The sequence below is a fragment of the Haemaphysalis longicornis genome, unplaced genomic scaffold (genome assembly GCF_048455015.1).
Source record: "Haemaphysalis longicornis isolate Haplotype H1 unplaced genomic scaffold, Haemaphysalis longicornis Haplotype H1 scaffold_2, whole genome shotgun sequence".
Lineage (NCBI taxonomy): Eukaryota > Metazoa > Arthropoda > Arachnida > Ixodida > Ixodidae > Haemaphysalis > Haemaphysalis longicornis.
In genome coordinates this window covers 27,083,593-27,104,345 of record NW_027526295.1, presented here as the reverse complement: position 1 = coordinate 27,104,345, position 20,753 = coordinate 27,083,593, and the positions used below count along the sequence as shown (strand labels likewise).

Below are 20,753 nucleotides of genomic sequence, written 5' to 3'. Positions count from 1 at the left end.
ATTAGTATTTTCTTCTTCTTAAATGCACTCACGGCTACGCAAACTTATTAGATGCTTGTAAGGTTGGGGAAGGGCTACATTGACACGAGTGCTTTTTGCAGCGCTGCGCCTGGCTCCGCGCGATCTGAGTAGGAATAAAACTATTAGCAATATTATAATCATTTTCTACCACTTTAAATTATCTTCACTGGTTTCAATGACTACGGTTTCCACGCCAGCCTTAGCACTGGGATACCTCGATACGTGTGCTTTTAAGAGCAAGGAAATCGCTTACGAGATGGATTACCGTGTTGCCGTAGAAATGTTGCGGTAGTTTACTTTACACTTTCTGTAACCGTGAGCTTTCTACCTTCGGTTTTGGTGAGCGACACTGTGACAGCATGGGAGCCTGAAAGCCGAAGTGGAAATCCCACGTTTGTGGTGGTCATTTTATCAAGAGTCAAAGTTATTCATCAACTCAACAACCCAAGCTACAAACCATCCCTCCTCGTTTCCCGTTTTACCACCTGCGTAGAATAAAGGCTGGCACCGATAGTTAAAAAATGTGGCAGTGTTAACGTCAGCCGGTGTTTTTTAATGCTTAAATATTCTTTACAGAGTACCTAAAAAATCGTGTAATGCCTGGTGAAGACACCAAATATGCGCGATTAGTTGCCTCAAATATGGGTGCATGAGCCCGAGTCCTCCACCACAGACACATTTCCGACACGCTTGAAAAAGTTTAGATTTGGAGAGAGGGCATGGAAGTTCAAAATTAAACAGCAAAATTATCTAGCCCTCAGTCTAAAGATTATGATGGTTGAACACAAAGCTTTCTTCGTGCGAAATCGAATGGGAAATGGCCAAAGTCAAAGACGCTGCGATCAAAAGACCAAACTGCGTGCTGGTCGAATTCAACGCTCAACTAGTCAAACTTTAAATCCAGAAGGCAACCAAGGAAACGCATACGATAGAGCTTCGCGATAAACTATCATCGTCGTTAGACGGAGGTGTGCATGATTTTTCAAGCGTAGGTGGCAGCTTGTAAACCGACCGCAGCATTCAGTTGTGAAGCTGAGTACAGGTTTCGGGCACCCTCCTGTCTTGCGTACGTCCTTCAGCCACGCAGGAATCGGTTTTTGAAAAACCATTTACCAACTATCCAGCAACCATTGCAATTCCGGTAAAGCAATTCTTCTCCACGACAAGCACATTCTACTATCATGCGGTTTTATTCTATCAACAATTCCCGATGACTGTAGTAAGAGCAGTTCTGTGAAATTAAACACGTTTTAGCCGTAGCTAATGAAGATACGGAAGCGTCGTCCGTCACAATTTCTGTTTTGAGGTAAATCTCCGAAGACACCCTCCAACTGTTTTTCGCTTGTGCACGACGTCGGCGCCGTTCCGTCATCAACTTTTAAAGTCCAGCGCCGCAGCATTCCTAGATCGGTCGCACACACCGGCTTTGTGGAAGCATTTAGCGGCAATGTACTCCTCGATTCGCGAAACTGCATGCAGGCATGAAAAAATTGCATGAAGCAACGAACTTTCACTTCCAGCTTGACTTCCAGCTTGGCGCATTGAGCGTCGTCTGCTATTTGTAAATACTGAGTGTGGGCGTAAATAACACACATGTCATGCCTCGTAAACATCACATCCACACTCAAGATTTACCGATCTGAAAAATGCACGTGGGGTTACGTTCGCTTTGCAAGCCGCACCGCAGAAAAACGACAGAAAGCCATGCACAACTACGCTGCGCTGACCGCCACCGGCATTCCACTGACGAGCGGTTCGCCACGGGCGGCGCTGTTCGCTGAAACGACGGTGGTGCCATACAACGGCCGCCTGTTTCCTATAGAATTTGCTACATGGCGGGGTGCATCGCCTGACTTAAGGTAAACCTTGCACGGAACGGCCACGCTTCGTCGCCTCCGCTCCCTCGGTGTCTCTGTAACATACATACAGGTCGTGGCTTGTTAGAATGCAGTTTGAGCAAGTATACCGAAGAATAAACGTAATATTACTATAAATGTTGGTCGAGATCCTCTTTCGCGATCGTATTATCCAATTTTCGGCAAAAATGTGATCGTAATAAACGCACGAAAATGCATTATTTCTAAGGGACGATGGCCGGGAACAAAAAGAAAAACGTATTAGGCTGAAAAACGTAATATGCCGAATTGTATAAACCAGATTCCACAGTACTAGGACCTGTAATCGTGTGACACAACACAGATGGACAGGTTTCTGAAGTAGTAATGTGTGAATGATTAGGCAAGAGTAAATTATGCTCGGATTTTATGTTGGTGGTTATTTGTACTGGCAGGAAACATCGGCATTGCTGTGTTTACCTAAAATTTGGCAAGCACATAGCGGCACGAAGGATCACCTTTCATTAAAGATGTTTCTCTATTCACGGAAGAAGCCGTCAAATTCGGAAGGAAAATTAAATGGACCACCGGAAGCGCTCACTTGGCTTAACACTTCGGCAAGGCACCAGTTGAATCGAGGTGTGACAAGCCGTAGCAGGGTGCAATACACGAAGAAACACGAAGGGAGATATGCGAATGCGGTGGCAATATTTATTGCACTCATTTACAAATACATATTTCTTCCAGGACTCGTTCACTAATGACCGAAATGGCACATAACACACACGAATCGCCGTGCATCGATAAAAGAATGCGCAGAACCGGCTGCTCCTGTAAGCGTGTGTGGACTCTAATCATCGAGTGAGGCTCCGAAGAAGAGGCACTTGTTGCTGGGGTTCAGAACGGCTTGACGCGAGCAGTTGAATGCGTGGGCGAAGGGCGAAAAGTTGCGCACGGCCTTGTTGCAACCTCCGGCGTAGATCTCATCGTGGGCGGAGTGGGCGCACATGGCGCTGCAGGCGGAGATGAAGAAGAGCTGCGCCTCCGTCCACCGGTTCGACAGCTGCTTGTCCCGGGGACCCCGCGAAGCCAGCCACGCCGAGTGCGCCACCTCCATTGCAGGGACCTGCACACGGGCCCGAGGAGGACGGCACGTTGAAGATGCGGGTCTTACGGAAGCAGGAGTCTGAAATAAATAGCAGTGATGAAGGTTTCAAGCACCGCTGCTGATGCGCGACTCGAGGTTTCCTGTCGCCACACCGTGGTTCGAGGGAATAACTTACTACTCAGGTCCGCTTAATTTCGATCTTCTTGACACGCCGCTACAGAGCCTGTTGGTCGGCACAACCTTCAAACGGCGGAGACTACGCGTTGGGGTGGCCCTTACGCCATCCGTGACTGCCTCCGGGCCATCGCAATACCGCGGCCCATACGGATCCACCTGCCCATTCTGCGCCCAATCGGGACGTGAATGTGCAGCACCTGCTCTCGCCAGCCCGGTATTGCATCAAGTTTTCCTGCGGCACCTTCGTACAACCGGTGTCCACCCTGGCCGCCCTCGTGACCTGCAACGCTGGGTGCATGGACCGTGTCCCCGACGACTCCTGAACTTTATACATGAAACTAACTTGTTGGTGTTTCTGTAAATGCATACATCTATTATGCCGCCGGGCCAACTTTCGAATTAAAAAAAAAAAAAACGGCGGAGGTGAAATACCGCGGTAGTCGGGCTCGGGAAAAAGAAAGTGATCGTGTCTAAGGATTGATTTCGTACCCTCTGCGTCGGAACCGTCGCGTTTAAGGTATAGCAGTACGAGTAAACGTTTTCACCATTTTCCGCGAGAAGCACAAGACGTGTTACGGACGTAGTTAGGGATGCGGAACTGCAAATTGTATATAACCGGAGGTGAGCACGTAGGCCTGCTTGAAACAGCTTGCTCACGATGACTGAACATCAGATGGCAGTAGCCTAAAGACACTCTTTAACCCAAACTCCTTGGGGGCGAGTAGTAGCAGCCGCAGAGTAGCCAGGTAGACGAGTCAGTGAAAGTGCATCTCCCAAAACGAAGCAGCGCCGAAAGAGATGAAACAGCCGCATAGGCAGAAAGGATGAGCGCTGGGCAAACGTGAGAGCATGGGACGGGCCTGCCTTTGCGCGTGTGTCGCCTGCTTTAGTGGTGCGTTTTCTTCCAAGACACAAAACGTAGTGCCTACAAGTTCGGGAGATTGTTTTTTGCAGAATGATGAAGTGCCTGCGATACTCTAACACTTTTCTTTGGTATATATAATATACTTGTTTGGATACCCATCTTTTAGCCTTGTTGTCTTTATATTTTGCTTTTGTTCACAGTCATTTTCATTATGGTATTGTTTCATGGGGCAACACTTACTCCTCTCACGTTTCATCTGTTCAACATATACAAAACCAGTGTATTCGCATTATATCATTCAGTCCATGTCGTTCCTCCGCCTCACAACTTCTACATCAGAATAATATACTATCAATTAATGGGCTGTTTCAATATAGCTTAGGTATTCTTTTTTACAAATTATTGCACTGTAACCTCTCTTATGATCTCTTTGATGTAAGTGTTTTACGCAGTAAAAGCGTACCCAGGTTTTAAAGTAATAACAATTTGTTACTACCACCTGTTCATACTAATTACGGTAAGAAAACTACTTGTTTTTCAGCTGTGAAATTTTGGAATAATTTGCCTACTGCTGTCAAATCATCCCCATCACTTGGTTGCTTTAAAAAAAACCTTAGAGGATTGCTTTTGCTGTAATTAGGATCTTGTTCTCTGTTTTATTCTTACGTTATACCAAAGGTTCTCATGTGCCTTTGCTTCCTTTGTGTGATTTACGAACTGATTTTTTTACTTTTTATATAAGATACGTACAATTATAGCTACCTTTCGAATGTATGTACATAAAATGCTAATTTCTTGTGTGTTTTTGTGTTTTATACTGCACATTGATTGTTGGGCTCTTTCGCCCATTTGCTGCTTCTACACAATTCGTGTGATGTATTTGTAATCGAGGGTACCCTTTCAGTCAGTTGACTCTGGGACCCTCGTCTGCATACTAATATGTTTGTAATCCTTTTTTGTAATAAACTTTCTCTTTCAAAAAAAGCATCCTTATTTGGATACGTTGGATACGGGAACTTTTTCGCTCTACGGGTCATGAAGTAATGGTAATTATACCAGGCACCACAGCGCTACTTGCCTTGTAAGTCTTGGTACGTTCGGCTGTGAAAGATCTGAGAAACGAATGGACGTCTAGAGCAAAATATACCTTTTGGTGTTGCTCAAACGCATCAAAAAAGAGCAGAAATTATTCATGTGGGAACCCGGCGCGGAATAATTTAAAACTGTGCTAAGCCCTGTAGTTTTTGTTTTCCCGTAGAAACACACTTTCAAAAAATATTGGTATGTTTGATCGCCAGAAGCTACTCACGACTATGCTCTTAGGCACACCTTGTGTGGAAGTATGGCAAAACATATGAACTACCTGGAGATCATTAACGCGAGTCGAAATCTCGAATCATGGGAGTTCCTGCTTTTCGTCAACATCAGAAAAACAGCAGCTGGGTGCGATGATCGCACCCGCATCGTTGTGGCCAGGAGCCAGTGGCTCAGACACCGAGCAGGTTTTGATGGTCACACTTGTCATATATTTACACTTTGCAGCTGTACAGAAAATTATGAAATGCCACAAATATGCACAAATCGTGTATTGGCCATCGCCGTTTAGCAATGCAGCCACATTGCTGCCCGATTACCCTTACGCAGTCGCAGCGTGGGAAGGGCCAACTCGATATTTCATATCGCGTGAAGGCGCTGCCGAGTGCGGAATTTTGTTTCCACAGTCTTGCATTCTTAATTGATTGTAAGGTTTAATGCGCCCCCGCAAAGCAGGCGAGGAGACGCGCCGTAGTGGCTCCCGATTAATTTTGACCACCTGGAGATTTACTGCCCGTCCGAGAATGTAGATGTTAAAGACACCTTGCAAACGGTAAGACACCGTTGGGCAATTCAAATGGTGCAGTAATAAGACCACTGATCCTGGCTGCAGCTAGAAGCTTTATTTTTAATGTTCTTCTTTAGCTATTTTTTATATTATTATTGTGCATACACCGTACAACAAGGCTGCTGCGCCGTATCGTGGGTGATTCCCAAGCTAAGTAATAGGCTCCAAGCAGACACTGCAGGTGTAGTTATGCTGTGACAGTAACTTGTGGTGTGTGCAAGTTTTATGCTGTGAACCGTGGAAACAGTTACTCTAATTCTCCTCTAGTGTCGATGGTATTCCGAATTTTAGCATGACCAGCGAACACGAGGAATATGGTTGATTGATTGTATGGTTTAACGAGCCGATGCAATGCAGGCGATGAGGCGCTCCGTGGTGGAGGGCTCCGGATTTACTCTGACCACCTGAAGATCTTTAACGAGCGCCTAAATCTTGACCACACAGGCGTTTTCGCCTTTCGCCACCATCAGAAAAGCGGCTGCCGCGGACAAAAATCGAACCCGCGTCCTTGTGCTCAGCAGCACAACGCCTTAGCCACTGAGCCAGCGCGGCGGGTGTCTCGAATTCTGCTCGCGCTACCAGCAGAGCATACCATCGCAACATTGGTGCTCATACCTCTACTCATGTGACTACGCAGGCAGTGTTTTTAGTGTTGGCTTATCTGAAGGGAAAACTGCGTCAGAAGTTACGAAATTGATGGTGCGAAAGAGAAAAGCGCCGGATGGCGTTGACCGCGCGTTACTAATCTAATACTAATCTAATACTAATCTAATACTAATACTAAGGGTCGAACCCTTTCGCCGTGTGCCTGTAACCGTTATTTCTTAGGTTAGGTTGGGTATAACTTTATTGATGCCTGCAAAATGACGGCTTCTGCGCGCCGCGACGTGGGCCTGGCGTCGACGTTTGCACCAATGTTCACGAATCATCCTTATATGCAACAAAGGAGCAACGCTTTACACTAGCCCAATCGTGGCCACCAACCACACAGCAACAACAGTAAAGCCACGTTCAGACCTCAAGGTCCAGCAGTGGAATCGCCATAGCTTTATAACAAGAGGGCGGTGTTACAACAGCAAGTGCAGCCGTGGGCAACAAGAAAGCGGACGTAATTATGTTTCAAGAAACGGTCACGAAGACCCCGTCCGTTCACGAGTAAAAAGCACCCATTAGTCTCGCACAGGGACGGGGTGTGTGCACCTCCGTCTGCAAATGACTCACCTTCGTGGAACATAAAATCAAGCAAGGAAGAATCAAGACCCAGTACACCTTGACTGAAATTACCCCGTGAGCTCGAGCAACGCAAGTGCAGCCTATTCCTGCTCAACATCTAGAGTAACCCCAGGCGCCCACTACGGAAGTTTGTTCGCTGTACTCCGGGACACGATATACTGCAACAGACATTACTTTCGTCAAGAACGATCCCCAGGGAAAGATCACGTAGAAGAAAAGGGGACTCGACCTGGTCAAGGACCACTACATGGTGGAAATAACGATACCCGGCCAGCTCAAGGGTGATACCACGCAACACAAGTGGATGGACTAGGACAGTTTTGGCCAGAACCAGCCCAAGAAACATCCCGCTATTTAAGACAGGCGAGTGGACCACGAAGCTCCGCGAAGCTGTGCAATCGTCAACCAAGACGCTAAAAACGGACGAGGAGGTCGCCGCCATGATCCACTATTTCTTTTTTCGGTTCAGTTCTGGTTCGGGCTGAGCGGGTTGAAAAATAGCGGTTCGGGCTCGGGTTCGTTTGCGGCAAAAATACTGGTTCGGTTCCGGTTTTGGTTCGGTTCAGTTCTGTTGTGAGGCCCTGATATATACACGTATTGTTGCTGTGTTGTTTCGGAATCACTTTCAAGTATAGTTGCACCTTTCCACGGAAAGCTTTTTCGAAAGTGTTAAGCTGCTTTCGAATAAGCCCCCCTCCGGTGGCAGAGTTTTGAATGCGCTGCTAGAGCTTCGTCCAAGTCGGCGCTTACCCCTGATATCCATCCATTTGCAGCAGGGCAGTGGGCAAAGCGCAATTATGCTCAAGTGCAGCGATACCTGCAGTCAGTGAGATACAGTGGCCAGCGGCGATTAGCCCGTTGTCTTTGGGATCCGCGCAGACGAAGTCAAAGAAAAGCCGGACGGCTACGCTTATTTGAGCGTCTTAATCCGATTGGAGGCACCGGTCTAACTTCGGAGCTTGGTTTTGCACTTAACCTTGATGGGGAAAACATGGTATCCACGAAAAGTGAATTCGAGATTTGTTCAGCTTCACGAAGAAGCTGCGTCAAAGTTTTGTAGTTGTAGGCCATTTCGTCACACTACGCCAAAAAGGAACTATACGACACTTTGTAGGTCCAGCACAGGAATACCCTTCGTTGATCTCTCTCTGCCATTTGGGGTCATTCGACAATTGAACAGGAATCGTCCGTCACGTAACAAAAAGGACAACAGCCCCACTATTTACGTGTCAACAGGGGGATCATATGCAGCGATCCTTCCTTTGAGCGATGCTTGTTAAACCTGGTTCCGGTTTTCGGCTTGGTTCAGTCCGGGTAGTACAGGCTAATTCTACTGTCAGTATCTTCCCGGAATGCATAACATCTGTTTTACAGTGTCCGTGCTAACCTTCTTGATAATGTGGACGTACTTCTGGAAAAACGTCGTCGGGAAACGGCTGTCCGCACTTCACCTTCTCCTCGTAAATCTTCTGTGTCTCGGCCGAGAGCCACGAGCCCACGTTGATTCCGGAGGCGTTGACCCTGATTCCCGTCCTGTCGATCACTTTCACCAGCTCCTTCGCGAACAGGTAGCCCAGGCCACCAAAGAACATTGCCTTGGTGCCCTGCGAAATGCAACGAGGACACCCCGGTAAGAGAGGAGTTCAGAGCTGAAGGTTCCCGGTCTGGTCCAGTCCTACATGAATGCCCTTGAAAAATGAAAACGCCACAGTTTATGAGACAAACAACTTGTAACACAAGTTGCGGTTTTCTCCTTTGCTAGAACAACCCTGCAGCCTTTTCTACTTTAGAGATGCCGTGAACATCATGCTTAAATTTCAGAGATTCAAACTTTCAATGAACGATGATAAATTGGATGCTTCTGCTTTGTCGCGTACTCAAAAATTTCGCGGGTTGACGATATCAGGTATTTCGAGGCCAAACTTGCAGCCAGACTTTATGTCCCTGATCGTGTTCAAAACCAGCTTTTATGACAACCGTTCTCACTTGGGTGTGGACAGCTATTTGGCGAGACGATATGATCGCATTTGAAAAAGGCAAAGCCGTAAAAACTCAAGGGAATGTCTGGCATCTTTAGTGTACATCAAAACGAAGGCCTCTCTACCGAAGAGGAGATGTCAAGGGTGGCCGAACTCAATGTACGCATTATGATCAACCAAAACAAAAAAACCATTTAGTTAATAGTTTTATGTTGCATAGTAGCTATGGGGACAGAACGAATTCCTGAGCTTACGTTAGTGTGCTGTGCAGACCCGATTTTTCTGGTATAAATTCGCGGAGGCTAGGGAACCAAATAGTATATTCACTACGTTGAACAGTGTTTCAGGCTGCTCCTGTGACCACAAGGCGTTACTATCATTCACTCCACCGAAGCATACTCCAGAGTAGTATGCGCACCTTGCTACGGAAGAGTGGCTTGTGCAGCGCTCCCATGGAGACAAAAAGGCTGTTGAGCCCGTGCTCGTAGTGCAGGTAGGGCGGCGAGTAGCTGCTGGGCATCCGGAACAGTTTGTCGCCCGTCTTGGTTCCCACCAGGTGCTGTGCAGCGCGGCGCGTCTCCACCCATAAATGCGCGAACGAGGCAGCCGTATCCGGGAACGAGCCATATGCCCGTGACAGACCTTGCGACGTGAGCAGATCCGCCGCTGGCCACAGCACAGTTTCAAGACTCTCGAACTTCACTCTAGCAATCTCCCGGCTCACTGAATCTATCCACGGCGTTTTCGACACCAAGTCGGCAGCCGCATGCACCAGGCCGTGAAGTCTGTTCTCGATCGCGTCCCGCTCGGTGACTGGGAAGCGAGACACGGCGAGCATGGCGCTGACGAGGACCTGGTAGCTGGCCTCCACCTGCCCGGAAAGAGGCAAGCACTAGATCGCATAATGTAGGTCACTGCACAACCCTTGAGTGTGGGGAACTTTGAGCATAGATCTAAAAATCGGGCCACAGGCTTTCGTAGTTCACCCTCATCACGTTATAATTCCAGCAAAACCGTTATATATCCATCTTCTAATGAAAGCCCGTGGCTCAATTTTCACATCCATGTTTAATACGAGAGTCTTAACCATAGGTTTTCTCTCTTATTTACTTCGACAGACACAAAAATAATCCCTACAAATATTTGTACAATTCGCACGAATTGAACACAGAAACGGGATAACTTAGGGCGCTGGTAAATGTGGCGGATCGTCTTTTGAAAAAAAAAGCGCTCAAGAACTATGTACAGTTGCGGCAAATATCCCTCAAGAGATTTGTACAGGGAGTTGGCCATGAGAAAGCAGTTAGATTATTTCGGAGAGTCATTAAAAACCTCCCTGCTTTAACACAAGGCCATGCTCATGTTTGTGGTCGACCAGAAGTTACTAAAGGCTCCGCGCAGAATCCCTGCCTGCTTGTTTATTCGCTTTCTTGCTTGCTCAGTCAAATAATTGACTTGCGCACATAGGGCCATGACGGGAAGCGCAAAAGAAGGACTGGGTAGAAAGGCAGGGTGCTACTCTTCCTTGTCGAAGCAAGCACTTAGAAGCGAAGTGATTAGATTGATGAAGGGAGAGGAAGACAGGACAGTAAAGGCAGTGGCTTAATGAAGAACGACGCACCGTCTTTCACGCCACTATGTGACAGGCCTTCCGGATCAGACATGACGTTCCGCACATAGAAAGCCTGGTTGATGTTATTTTGTGTTGTTGCTGGGGTGATTCTTTGGTGTTATGACGCTGGTGGCAGTCATAGAGAGTTCTAGCATGGCGGCTACCTGGACACGACTACGCATGCGCGCGAGGTCGCGGTGAGGAGGACCACACCTCAGCGGAAGGAATGTGCAGGTACGGCTCGGCTGAGACCTGAACGAATGCGCACATGCCCAGTCGGGTCTTGGTACCAGCCGCCGCTAGCGTAGCGTGCGCTATAGGTGCACTAAAGCTCTATAATAGTAGGTTCTTTCAGAACCAGCTCTTTACCGCCTGTTCGTACGGTTGAACTGAACCGACTGAACGATTGGCACATGGGAGGATGAAAGATAGATAGATAGATAGATAGTTTATTGCTGCGAATGCGAATGCATAACGCAGAGGGGGAAGAATGGAGGTGACAGTAAAGATGATGATGATGGTTGGATGTTTATGGCGCAAGGCCAACTGGGGCAAAGAGCGCCAAAACAATAGTCATATATGAGGGGTGAAACATTAAACAATATGCTTGAACAGTTGTAGTGAGACTGGCACAAGTGTGTGATATTCAAGTACAAACTTAAGGCTTGCCCTGGTGCAGTACTTTAGGATTATAAATTGCAGCTTGCTTGGTGACACAGTTATAATTTAGGTTCTAAGATTTAGTTCAGATGAGCGTAAATAAGGTGCATTAAACTGCAGCTGTGTACCGTTAAGTTGATTGAATATGAATTGACTCAAATTTTTTTCCCTCCATTTGACAAAATTTAACGCTCCCATGGAGAGCTAGAGATAGGTGTTTTGCTTTAATGAGCAGAGTTTTAGTGGTTCCACTGTGGTAAACAGGAAAGTTGACCGTAGAAAACACTGCATATTCGCACTTTATGTGAACTGGGATTGTCTTTCAGCTATTTTTTATTAATATCGGGGTATTCCTGAGTAAGTTTGAAGTTGCAAGTTCATTGCTGTTGTGCTCTCATCCAGTGTTTTATTCAAACACTCAGTTTAAGTGCTAGCACTTGTGTTTCAGGGCCCAGTGCACAAGAGGTGCGCCTGCCTGCACCTACAGCAGCCGACGCTGGTCCCAGTCTTGCCAGTCCACAAGAGGTGCAGAGCACTCCGGCACCTGCTGCACCCACAGCCGTCCACAATGCCCTGGCCAGAAGCGGTGCTGCCCCAGCAGTGCCCGTGGACGAGCCACGGGCTACAGGTAAATTTCGGCTAGTGGAGCGTGCCTACACCCTAACCTTCTGAAAATTTTAATAAGCATTCTCACGACCAAGCTATTTTTCAGTGGAACCTCAGGTGACTGGGCATGCCCCTATCAGTGACATCGAAGGTGGTAGGGTAAGCTTGCAATAGTTTCATATTGATTTTGGAATCACAATTAATCCATTCATTAATCATGTTTTGCTTTCATACTGTTTCTCCAACAGTACCATGTGAAGGCGGGCCTTATTATAGGCCTTTGGCTGGCGGAAAAGGTTCTCGCCAAGAAGAAGCCAGCCCTGGTGGCCAAAGACATGGCCCAGGCGATTTGCAGTAGGGAGGGCCTCGCAGAATGCACGTATGGTGGCAAGTTGGCCCCGAAAGACCTGAAGAAAGACCGGGCTGCGGCTCGCAAGCAGCTGAGCCCGAAAAGGTGGCTGTGATCATTGGTAAGCAGGACTTTTTTTGTGTGATGTTGATGGTTTGATTTTATTGGCGCAAGGCCGACACGGGCAAAGAGCACCAAACAGAAAGTTATTTGATGAGGAGACAACATGAAATAAAATCAGTTAAAAACTATGAGTACGGCTGGTGTAAAAGGCCAGGGTGAAGAACAAGAGTGGTTAAAAAATAAATAAGGTGGCTGGTGTATAGGACCAGGGGTAAAGCTATGGGTGGTATGAGATGAGTTGTAAAAAGTGAACTTCTGATAGGAACTTAAAGGTGCGCTGAACAGAAAACATGGCATCATCTCCTAAGAAGTATGATGGGTGTGGTGGAATATGTCGTGTGTGTAGTTGAGGGAAGTGTTTGCGTCGTGTAGTGTCGAGTGCCTTACATTCTATGAGGATGTGGATCACGGATAGGGCCTCCCGCACCTGCTGCACAGAGGTCTTGGAGATCCAGTGAGCAGGTGCGAGTGCGTTGCGTGAGTGTGCCCTATCCGTAATCTAGCCAAGGCGACTTCAGTGTATCTATTGCGTGTGTCGGTGGTGTATGGTCCCAAGTGTGGTTGTATTACGTGTAACTTGTTGTCGGTTTGTTCGCTCCAGTGTGTTTGCCATGTTTTGCGAAGTTGTTGTCTGATGTGTGGTTTCACGTCGGTGTAGGGTAATGTGGTTATGTCTACTGTATTCGAGAGTGTAGCAGCAGCGGCCATTCGATCCGCTGCTTCGTTCCCGGCTATACCACAGTGGCCAGGGACCCAGCAAAGGACTAGTTCAAATTTGTGGACATACACAGACATAACCTTGACTATTAGATTTACAACGTGATTTTTTGAAGACTTTGTTGACGACAACGCCCGCACGACACTGAGGGAGTCTATATATATAATGGATTGTGGGATGTGACTTTGAAGGATATGATTAACAACAAGAAGTACACCATAAGCCTCTGCCGTAAAGATACTGGTATTACTGTTAAGAGTTCTAGTGACATTAAGGCCGGGCCCATGCGCCGCGCAGGACACCGAGGTGGCAGTTTTAGAGGCGTCCGTATAAAATTCAGAAAATTGATACTTCTGCTGCAAATACAAGAAGTGCTGCAGAATTGTACTTGTGGGAGCTCGCTTTTTATCTGCATGTGTGAAGGATGTGTCGCATGATACAGGGCGGAGATGCCATGGTGCTATAAAATCTGTTTGAGAACTTTGTATGGTGTCTAAAAAGGAGACAGAAAGCTCTGACGCTTCCTCTCTAACTCTGTAAGAGAAGGGCGCAGAGAACGATGGTCGGTTTAGGAGTAGTGCAGTCATAGACGTATCATAAAAAGCCGATTTAAAAGGATGGTGTGGCATAGATGAAATTTTAAAAGCAAAAAGGAGATCTGTGTATGCTCGCTGACGTTGTAGGTTCCACTTATTACACTCCACATAGAGGCTTTCGACCGGGCTAGTCCGGAAGGCGCCACATGCCAACCGCAGCCCCTGATGAAGCACTGGGTCCAGCCTTTTGAGGGATGTCTTACTTGCTGACCCATAAACAACGCTTCCATAGTCTAATCGTGAACCTATCAGGCTGGTAAAAACACGTAAAAGAAGTTGTTTGTCAGCCCCATATGAAGAGTGGGAGAGAACCTTGAGTATATTTATGGCCTTTAAGCATTTATGTGTAAGTTGTTTTATGTGTGGAATGAACGAGAGCTTTTCGTCAAGGACTACACCTAAAAACTTGTGTTCATTTCTGACTGGAATTGAGACACCATTGAGTTTGATGTCTGGATCCGGCCGAATGCCGCGCCTTTTCGAAAACAAAACACAAGTACTTCACTGGATTAAATTTAAAACCGTTGCTATCTGCCCAGCCAGCTAGCTTGTTAACACCAAGCTGGACTTGGCGCTCGCAGATAGACAGGTTACAAGACTTAAAGGATAATTGCACGTCGTCTACATAGATTGAGCAGGAAATGGTTGGTGGCAGAGCCTTCCGAAGAAAGTTCATTTTTACAATAAACAACGTGCAACTCGAAACTCCACCTTGCGGAACACCGTTTTCCTGCACATGAACTCTAGAGAGTGCAGTTCCAACTCGCACGCGAAACGTTCTTTCAGAGAGGTAACTGGCAAGCGTGTTCCACATGTTACCCGACATACCAAATGACTTCAAATCGCTGAGGATGCCGTACCGCCAAGCAGTGTCGTACGCCTTTTGAAGATCAAAGAATACTGTCATACAGTACTGCTTATGGAGGTAAGCATCTTTAATATATGACTCTAACGCAACGAGTTGACCGTTCGTAGATCGCCCCGCCCTAAAGCCTGCCTGGCAGCTCTCGAGAAGACCATTGTACTCTAAGAAGTACACGAGTCTCCTGTTTATCATCTTCTCGAAGAGCTTACACAGGCAGCTTGTCAGGGCAATGGGGCGATAACTGGCGGGAGAGGAATGGTCCTTCCCTTCCTTTAGGAAAGCCACTACTATGGCCTCCCTCCAAGAGCGTGGGAAGTGCCCCGAAAGAAATATTTTATTGTAGAGGTGAAGAAGTGTTTCAAGTGTGTCTGCATGTAAGTGTTGTATCATTGTGTATGAAATCCTGTCTGCACCTGGAGCGGAAGGTTTACAAGTACCGAGTGCGACCTCCAGCTCATGAAGTGAAAAGGGGGTGTTATAGGATGAGTTCAACTTATTAGTGTCTCGCAAGGACTTCTTCTCACATGATGCTTTGTGTTTAATGAAAGTGTTGGTGTAGTGTGCTGAACTGGACACGTGTTCGAAGTGTTGTGCAAGTGTGTTAGCCTGGTCTTCCAGTGTGTCCCCTGTTGTACTAACCAGGGGCAGGCTGTGTGTCTGTTGTCCTTTTAGTTTTCGTATTCGTGTCCAGACTTTGTGTGTGTCAGTGTATGAGTTGATAGAAGTGAGGAAGGTGCGCCAACTCTCCCTTTTCGCCTCACGACGCACTCGCTTGCCAAAAGCCTTTGCCCGTTTAAAAGAAATGAGGTTATGTGACGTGGGGTACCGGCGAAGGACACCCCACGCCTTGTTCTGGGCCTTTCGCGCCCGCCTGCAGTCTTCGTTCCACCAGGGTCTCCTTGGGGTGCGGTACCCACTGGAGGCCTGGGGAATGGACTTTTCGGCAGCGTCGAGGATGTGCGCCTTGACGAGTTGGGCGGCTTCCTCAACGTGTAGGTGTTTTATGGATGTGTGGTGTAGTTGAGATGTTTGTGTGAATGTGCTCCAGTTTGCTTTTGATTCATTAAACCTTTTATGGGAAGATGGACTGCTTGGGCCTGTACCTATATACGTTAATGAAGTGTGGAAATGGTCACTACCATATGGGTCCGTGCCCACACCCCACTCAAGACATGGAAAGGGAACTGCGGAACCAATAGCCTTGTCAAGATGCGAGTATGTATTGTGTCCTAAGGTATGGTATGTAGGCTGTTTTTTGTTGAAAAGGCATGCTCCGGAGGATGTAAGAAACTTCTCTATCAGGCGACCTCGGGCATCCGTTCTGGAGGAGCCCCAAAGAGAGTTGTGCGCATTAAGGTCGCCTGTTAGTATGTATGGTTCGGGAAGCTGGTCGACCAGCGCCTCGAAATCAGAGCTCGAAAATGCATGATCAGAAGGAATGTAGATGGAGCATACCGTTATCAACCTGTTAAATATTATCGTACGGATCGCTACAGCCTCGAGGACAGTGTTTAAAGAGAGAGGGTGGCATGCTAATGATTTCAAGGCGATAATGGCCACACCTCCTGAAGAGTGGGTGCAGCCTACCCTGTCCTTTCTGAATACCATGTACCTATTTAAGAAATTCGTTTGTTTAGAATTGAGGTGGTTTCCTGGAGACACATGATACTTGGCTGACTGGAATGCAGAATCTCATACACATCGTCAAGATTTTTAAGGAGGCCTCTGCAGTTTCATTGGATGATGTTTTCTGTTCCCATTATTTAAATTTAAGAATTACTGGAGTGTGTGTGTGTTTGTTCATGTGTCGTCTTTCGGGGCTGTTATTCTAGGATTTTTAGGCTTTTCTGTCGGCTTGGAAATTGGAGGCCGCTCCTTGCGCTGCGTAGCAGGCAGGAACGGCGTGACATCCATCTCCTCGTCGGATGCCAGAAGGGTGCCCGGCGGACCAGGCCTCCCGGACTTGGTCCCCTTTCGGGAGCCCTTCGTTTGAGCCGCCACCGCCGAGGGCGTCCGGGGCACCAGAGGTGGCACGGGAGGGGCGGTGGCGGTGGGAGCCGATGCGGAGCCCCCGGTGTCCATCCGGTCGGCACCCTCCAACGCACTGGAGGACGGGGAGGCAGGGGCGGGAGCGGCACCGGTCCCTACAGAAGAGGTTGTCACCAAAACCGCTGCTGCCTCAGCAAGCGGCGTGACAACGGATTGGGCTGCCTGAGGCACCCCAGGGGGGGGGGGGCGAGAGAGCGACCAGGTCAGACTAGCTGAACTGGGTCCCTGTGGACACCAGACGCCGCTTCGCCCCCCGGCGAGCTGCGTCGGCGTACCTCCCCAGAGGAAAAGAGGCGAACCTCTTTCTCGCCTCTGGAAAGGTGATGTTCTCAGTGACCTTTACATTGATGATTTGTTTTTCTTGCTTAAATTTCTCACAAGTGCGGGACCACGCTGCGTGGGGCCCCTGGCAGTTGGCACAGGTGAAACTCAAGGTGTTGCAGTTTTCGGACGGGTGGTCATGTTGGCCGCATTTTGCACAGGTAAGGCGGCCCTGGCAGGAGTCGGTGCCATGCCCAAACCGTTGGCACTTAAAACAGCGCCGCGGGTTAGGGATGTAAGGACGGACCAGACATCGAACAAAACCTGCATTGATGTATTCTGGAAGGCTCGACCTGTCAAAAGTTAAGATAAGATGCTTTGTAGGTATTTGTTTGTCCTCTCTACGTATGTTTATGCGCCTGACCCCTGTTACGCCCTGACCTCGAAGGCCATCCAGCAGGTCGGCTTCAGTTTCGTTCATTAGATCGGAATCGGAGATCACGCCCTGGGAGCTGTTTAAGCTGCGGTGGGGCGTGACCCTGATTTCAAGATCACCGATTCGGGTCTGGCTCAAGAGTTTTTCTGCCTGCTGCTGCTTGGTGACTTCGACCAGCAATTGCCCAGTTCTTTGTTTCTTGGATTTGTACGCCTCACCAATTATACAAGTCAGGAACTTCGATACCAAGAAGACAGACAATGAAGCGACAGATCTTTCTGTGTCAGTTGATTCAACTACAAGAAAACGGGAATAGTTGTTTACAGTTGTTGGAAAGACAGTTGTTGCAAGAGGTGGAAATAAAACTTCGGTGCGGCCCCTTTTCGGGGGCCGATCACGTTTGGGGGGGGGGGGGTTGAAAATGCCACATAGCATAGTATAAAAGCAGGGAGACGGGGGTACTTTCTTCTTTGACCTTACCCTGGTAGTCAAAGAGGTCCCGGAGCTCCCTGCCTGGTAGACAGGCAGAGAGCCCATCGGCCGGAGCTTGACCAAGGCTCCGACGGCCACCGTTTACGGCTTCTACCCTTCACCTTTAAACACCTCGCCACGGTTGGACACGGCTTATGTTGGGAGCTCGGGGTCCGCGGTGTCGCTGCTCACCATCCCCATGATTACTCAAGGTGCCCCGTGCGGGGGTGACAGTAAAGAGAGTCCGATGAGACAATCAGAGCAGACAAAGCGGAAGCGTCATGGGAAAAGTGGAGGAGGAGAAAAAGGAAAAAATAACGTGGAGGTGATCTTTTCTTCTCAGGGGAACCGAACACGGGTGTTGAAAATAAACTGATTTGAAAGGAGAAGCCTCTAGGCTTTGGTACCATCCTTTGTGCCTATTTTACCTCGGAGTCGAGCTGGTATATTGTGTTTTAGGCTATTCATTTCTAGATGGTTCCACGAGAAGTTGTGTTTCTTGCATGTTTTTTCGATAGTGCTGATGTACGCTATATAGGTCTATGTTAAAACTGTATAGGTGAAAATATTACACCTTGCCACCACTGACCAGATCAACTTGCGATGCCGAGACGAATCCGTAAGTTGCGGTCGGTAAAACACAACAAAAAAACAAAAGAACAACGCGTGAGCTTGACCCGGTGTCGGGGTAGACCATGGAGGGCCTGATTAACGCTCACCGCTTGAGATCGCGCGCGTCGTACGCCGAGAGGAAGGTAATGAAAGAGAAACGCTTCAGGCTTGACCCTGCTGTTGGTGTCGAGGAACTGTCAATAATAAAATTCTGTTGGACAGCTTACATTAAACCGGTGCAATTGACGAAAACAGTGGCACCAACATAGGATCTGCTGCGATTTCTCAATCTGGAGATGAGGGATGATGTTATGCCTGGACAATTGGCCGCCTATCTGCTCGCCTCGGTGCAAATGTCGTCGAAAGACAATGGTCTCTGGCAGCCTCCGCCACGTCACACCAACTCCACTGTTCCACAACGCCCCTCACTTTCTTCCTCTCCCACCTCCCTTCTTCAATTATGAAGGCTATAAAAGTTTTGTAAATTAAATTTTCCAACCTACACGCTGCTCGAGCGCCATCTGGCGCAGCTTTTCATTTGCTGTCATAAAAGTATGTTGAACATCCATTCCTAATTAAAATAACGCGGCTGCACTCTGTCATCTACTCCCATTTTGCGACAAGTATACCTGAGGTTTCCTTTGCGCAGAATAATTTCGACCCGTATGAGCCATGCTGGCAGATGTGGTAGTTGTAACGGTCCTGCCTACATATACCCCTTGATTAAGGATTATTTCGCAATTTGGCCGCGCGGGTGAATCGAGTGGCAGACAGTATTACGAAAGCTTTTGGGCTTACTTAGCCAAACAAATACTATAGCCTCCAGAACAGCCAGTGAAAGGTTTAATCCCCTACCTCCGCAGCGCAGAAGCGGCGCCGCTCCGTAGTTGGGTCCCAGGACGTAGCATACACGGCGCTGCCGTAGGTGGTTGCTAGGATCAGCCTCGGGTCGGCGATGGCAGCGTACGACTGCACGAATAGCCAGGCCAGGTGACCCAGGACCTTGTCGCGGTCGAACGCCTCCGACACCCTCTCGATGGCGGCAAAGACAGCGGCGTCCGTCAACACGACCACGTCATCGCCTGAGAAGCTCGACTTCCTGTTGAAGTGCTTGTTTAATACCTCCATCAGCCTGTCCAGTTCGATGGAGGGAGCGATTTGCTTCAACTGCACAGGAAACGAAGACGCCCATCGGGTCTAGCGTGAGTGCCTTCTTATATCATGAAGAGGGATTTGTAGAATGAAAACAAAACGGTCACTGGTTATTGTTCGTGCACGCTTATAACGTCAGTTGGCGCTCTTGTATTGCTTTAAGGAGAAATATTTGAAAAAAGTGTCACCAGGACTTTCTCAGAGGAATGCGAGACATCCCAGCAAAAAACGTTAAAAATTCTTTGAGACTTTAGCCTCTGTGAAACCTCAATTCGTTAGGGCCTGAGCAGAAATGAATTTACGAACTTTTGTATTCGGCATAACTTAGTCTCCGAAACTTCCCCCCAGTGACGCTAGGCAAAAGATTGTAAGTGTAAATTCATCGCTCCCGCTGAACAACTGCGAGTCATGCCGAGCAGGTTCAAAGATATGGGCAACAATTTTCCCGAATGCACTCGATACTACTTTGTGAACTTGAGTTTGGCATTAGAAAACGATAACAAAAATGATGAATAGAGATCACGAGCGCTGACAAAATGACTATTGATGAACTAATCTGTCTTTTAATTGAATTGCCTGTTATGTCTTTCGCAAATGGATCAGAATATAGTTAACAGTGCTACTAAATAGCTCTATGGGTTTGAAATTCATAAATCATACTTTAGACTCCGGGCATTTTTTTTTTTGGGAGAGGGGGGCATGAAATGCGCAGACATAGGCAGCAAATTATGCTGCCTATGTCTGTGCGAAACGTCGCTCTGGGCATGTCTGAGTTTCTGGTTGTTACGAAACATAGTCTGATAATCTGGACAGCCATATTCGGGTGGGCAGTTGTCCGCTAGGCCAGATGGGTATTGGCTCTATCTTTTAAGCAATATTTATGTGGACAAGTCACGGTAGGTGAAGTCAACTGAAACGTTATACGTGATGAAGCATAAAATAAGAGGCACCATTATTTGAGGCACTAATACTGTCACCCGATTTAGGCAAAACAGGTTTCCGATAACGGAAGATCTCGGAAAATAGGAGATTGCCCTTCAAGGCGCTAGGAAAGTTAAACGTTGAGGCATAATGCAATAATTTTGGCAGCAGCGGCCGAAATCGACGCCCGTCTTCACGCATGTCATTCTAAACCCAGGTCCC

The 20,753-nt window shown here is 47.8% G+C and overlaps 1 protein-coding gene across 1 annotated transcript; it reads right to left on the bottom strand.

Annotated features, from left to right (window-relative positions):
• Positions 1 to 2,706: 2,706 nt before the first annotated feature.
• Positions 2,707 to 20,139, bottom strand: LOC144167881 (endothelin-converting enzyme 1-like). Its single transcript, XM_077697025.1, has 4 exons — positions 19,314 to 20,139; positions 9,519 to 9,971; positions 8,531 to 8,725; positions 2,707 to 2,982 (listed from the first exon to the last, which is right to left on the bottom strand). The coding sequence occupies exons 1-4, from the start codon at positions 19,584 to 19,586 to the stop codon at positions 2,707 to 2,709; spliced, it is 1,197 nt and encodes a 398-aa protein (XP_077553151.1). The 5' UTR covers positions 19,587 to 20,139.
• Between the last annotated feature and the right edge of the window lie 614 nt (positions 20,140 to 20,753).